This window comes from Sceloporus undulatus, unplaced genomic scaffold (genome assembly GCF_019175285.1).
Source record: "Sceloporus undulatus isolate JIND9_A2432 ecotype Alabama unplaced genomic scaffold, SceUnd_v1.1 scaffold_2808, whole genome shotgun sequence".
NCBI lineage: Eukaryota > Metazoa > Chordata > Lepidosauria > Squamata > Phrynosomatidae > Sceloporus > Sceloporus undulatus.
The window spans coordinates 502-3,020 of record NW_024805728.1 but is presented as its reverse complement, the minus strand read 5'-3'; the positions used below and the strand labels follow the sequence as shown (position 1 = coordinate 3,020).

At 49.3% G+C, this 2,519-nt stretch overlaps 1 protein-coding gene across 1 annotated transcript; it reads left to right on the top strand.

Annotated features, from left to right (window-relative positions):
- The first annotated feature begins 450 nt into the window (after positions 1–450).
- Positions 451–2,262, top strand: LOC121918001 (CCN family member 3-like). The gene is made up of 2 exons (XM_042444117.1): positions 451–573; positions 1,984–2,262. Exons 1-2 carry the CDS (start codon positions 451–453, stop codon positions 2,260–2,262), a joined length of 402 nt encoding a protein of 133 aa, XP_042300051.1.
- The last annotated feature ends 257 nt before the right edge of the window (positions 2,263–2,519 follow it).

The window sequence follows — 2,519 nt, the reverse complement described above, 5'->3', positions numbered from 1 at the left end:
TGGCTGATCTTGGGCAAGTCATGCTCTCTCAGCCTCAGAAGAAGCAAACCCCCTCTGATGAAACTTGCCAAGAAAATCCTGTGATGGGTCTCCATAAGTCAGAAACAACTGGAAAGCACCCTACAACAAACCAGAGTTCTACTGTAGTTTTACAGAGATCCAGCTTGGTGTGTCATGGTTTGGGGGTTTGACTATGACTCCGGAGACCAGGGGTCTGTGATTCCCCAATGCTCCTCTCTGAGCAAGGCTGGTCTTCCTAGGGAAGGCAAGTGCTGCTGCCATGTGTTTAGCGCATCCCTTTTCCCCTTCCTTTCTGGGCGCAGGGCTCCTTAATCCTTTCTGATTGGCTCCGCTCTGCTCCCTTTTGGTCCAATCCGAGGAGGAGGAGGAGGGGGGGGGGGCGGAGGCGCTGCCTATAAAAGGGAGCCCAAGGGCTGCGCTTGCAGAACCATGGAGGATGCCGAGAGGCACCTGGTTGGGCAGAGATGCCCAGCGAGGAAGAGGCACCCTCCTCCCTGCCCTTGGGGCCCTTCGCCGGCCCTCTTCTTGCTCCTCTTCCTCCTCCTTTCCACGGTGAGTGGGGTTGGGTTGCAGGCGCTACGTCCGCACTGTAAAAATAATCCGCTTTGACACTGCTTTAACTCCTGTGGTTCCATGCTGTGGGAGCCTGGGGTTTGCCATTTCTTGTGGCCCCAAAGCTCTCTGACAAAGAAGATTGGTCAAACTAGAAACCCACGAAAAATCTTTGGTTTGCAGCTGCATCCACACTGCAGAAATAATCCACTTTAATACCGCTTTAAGTGCCAGGGTTGAGTAGTATGAGAGCCTTGGAATTTGTCATTTGGAGTTTTACGAGGGTTTTAAACTTCTCTGCCAGAGAGCCCTGGGGCCACAAGAAAGAACAAACCAACTACAAACTACAGTACTGATTTGCCGCTGCATCCGCACTGCGGAAATAATCCACTTTGGTACTGCTTTAACTGCCCTAGCTCCATATTATGGGATCCTGGGATCTGCCATTTCTCGTAGCCCCACAGCTCTCTGACAGAGAAGTTTGGTAAAACTCGAAACTGTTGGTTTGCGACTCCATCCACACTGCAGAAATAATCCACTTTGACACCACTTTTAACTGCCATGGCTCCATGCTATGGGGATTGGAGTCTGTTGTGGCACCAGAGCTCTCAGACAGAGAAGGCTAAATATCTCACCAAACTACTAATCCCAGGATTCCATAGCATGGAGCCATGGCAATTAAAGCAGTGTCAAACTGCTTTCTTTCTGCAGATTAGACTTCTTTTTCTTCTTCTTAGAGCTATGCTGGAGGGGAGGGTTCAGCCCTTTTGGACCACAGACAGACTCCAGTTCCCAGAATTCCATAGCATGGAATAGCATGGCATAATCTGGTTTGACACTGCTTTAGCTGCCATGGCTATGTGCTGTGGAATTCTGGGAAGTGCGATTTTAATTGTACAGTATTCTTGGTTTTTTGTGGGGGTTTGGGGCTATGTGGCCATGTTTTAGAAGATTTTCTTCCAGACGTTTCACCAGCATCTGTGGCTGGCATCTTCAGAGAAGGTCTTCTGTACAGTATTCTGTTTTTAAGCAATTGATCTGTTTTAAATTTGCAACAGCTGAACTCTATTTTAATTGTCACTTTTGTACGTTTTTAATTGTATTTTGGTAAGTTTTTAATTGTAAATTTTAAAATCTTAAACTGCTTTGGGTCCGAATTTGGGGAGAAAAGCAGGATACAAATTATAGAAGTAGTAGTAGTTGTAGTTTATTGTGGCACCAGACCTGTCTGACGGAGAAGGCTAAATGTGTCACAACATTACAGTCCTCAGAATTCGATGCCATTGAGCCAGGGCACTTAAAGTGGTCTCAAACCAGATTATTTCTGTGGATGAAGCCAGCTTGCGTTTAGCCTGGCTGAGGGGCTTCTGGTGATGGAGTCACCTGTCTTATTTTTCCTTCCCCTTCCAGGTGCCTGGCCATGGTGAGGAACCCGAGTGCCCTCTGCCCTGCGATTGCCCACCTGAGCCACCCACCTGCACCCCAGGTGTGCCCACCATCCTTGATGGCTGTTTCTGCTGCCTCACCTGCGCTCGGCAGCGAGGGGAGAGCTGCTCGGCCAGGATGCCCTGCGACCAGAGGATTGGCCTCTACTGTGACCAGGGGGCAGGGGCCCAAGCTGGTTTGGGCATCTGTATGGGTAAGGGGGTCCTTCTTGGTCAAATGCACCAAGAGCCTTGCAACTTTTGAAAAACTGTGTGTATGATCATAGAGTTGGAAGAGACCACAAGGGCCATCTAATCCAATCCCCTGCCATGCAGGAACTCTCAATCAAAGCATCTCTGACAGATGGCCATCCAGCCTCTGTTTGAAGACCTCCAAGGAAGGAGACTCCATTACACTCCAAGGGAGTTTGTTCCACTGTCAAACAGCCCTTACTGTCAGGAAGTTCCTCCTAATGTTGAGGTGGAATCTCTTTTCCTGGAGCTTGCATCCGTTGCTCCGGG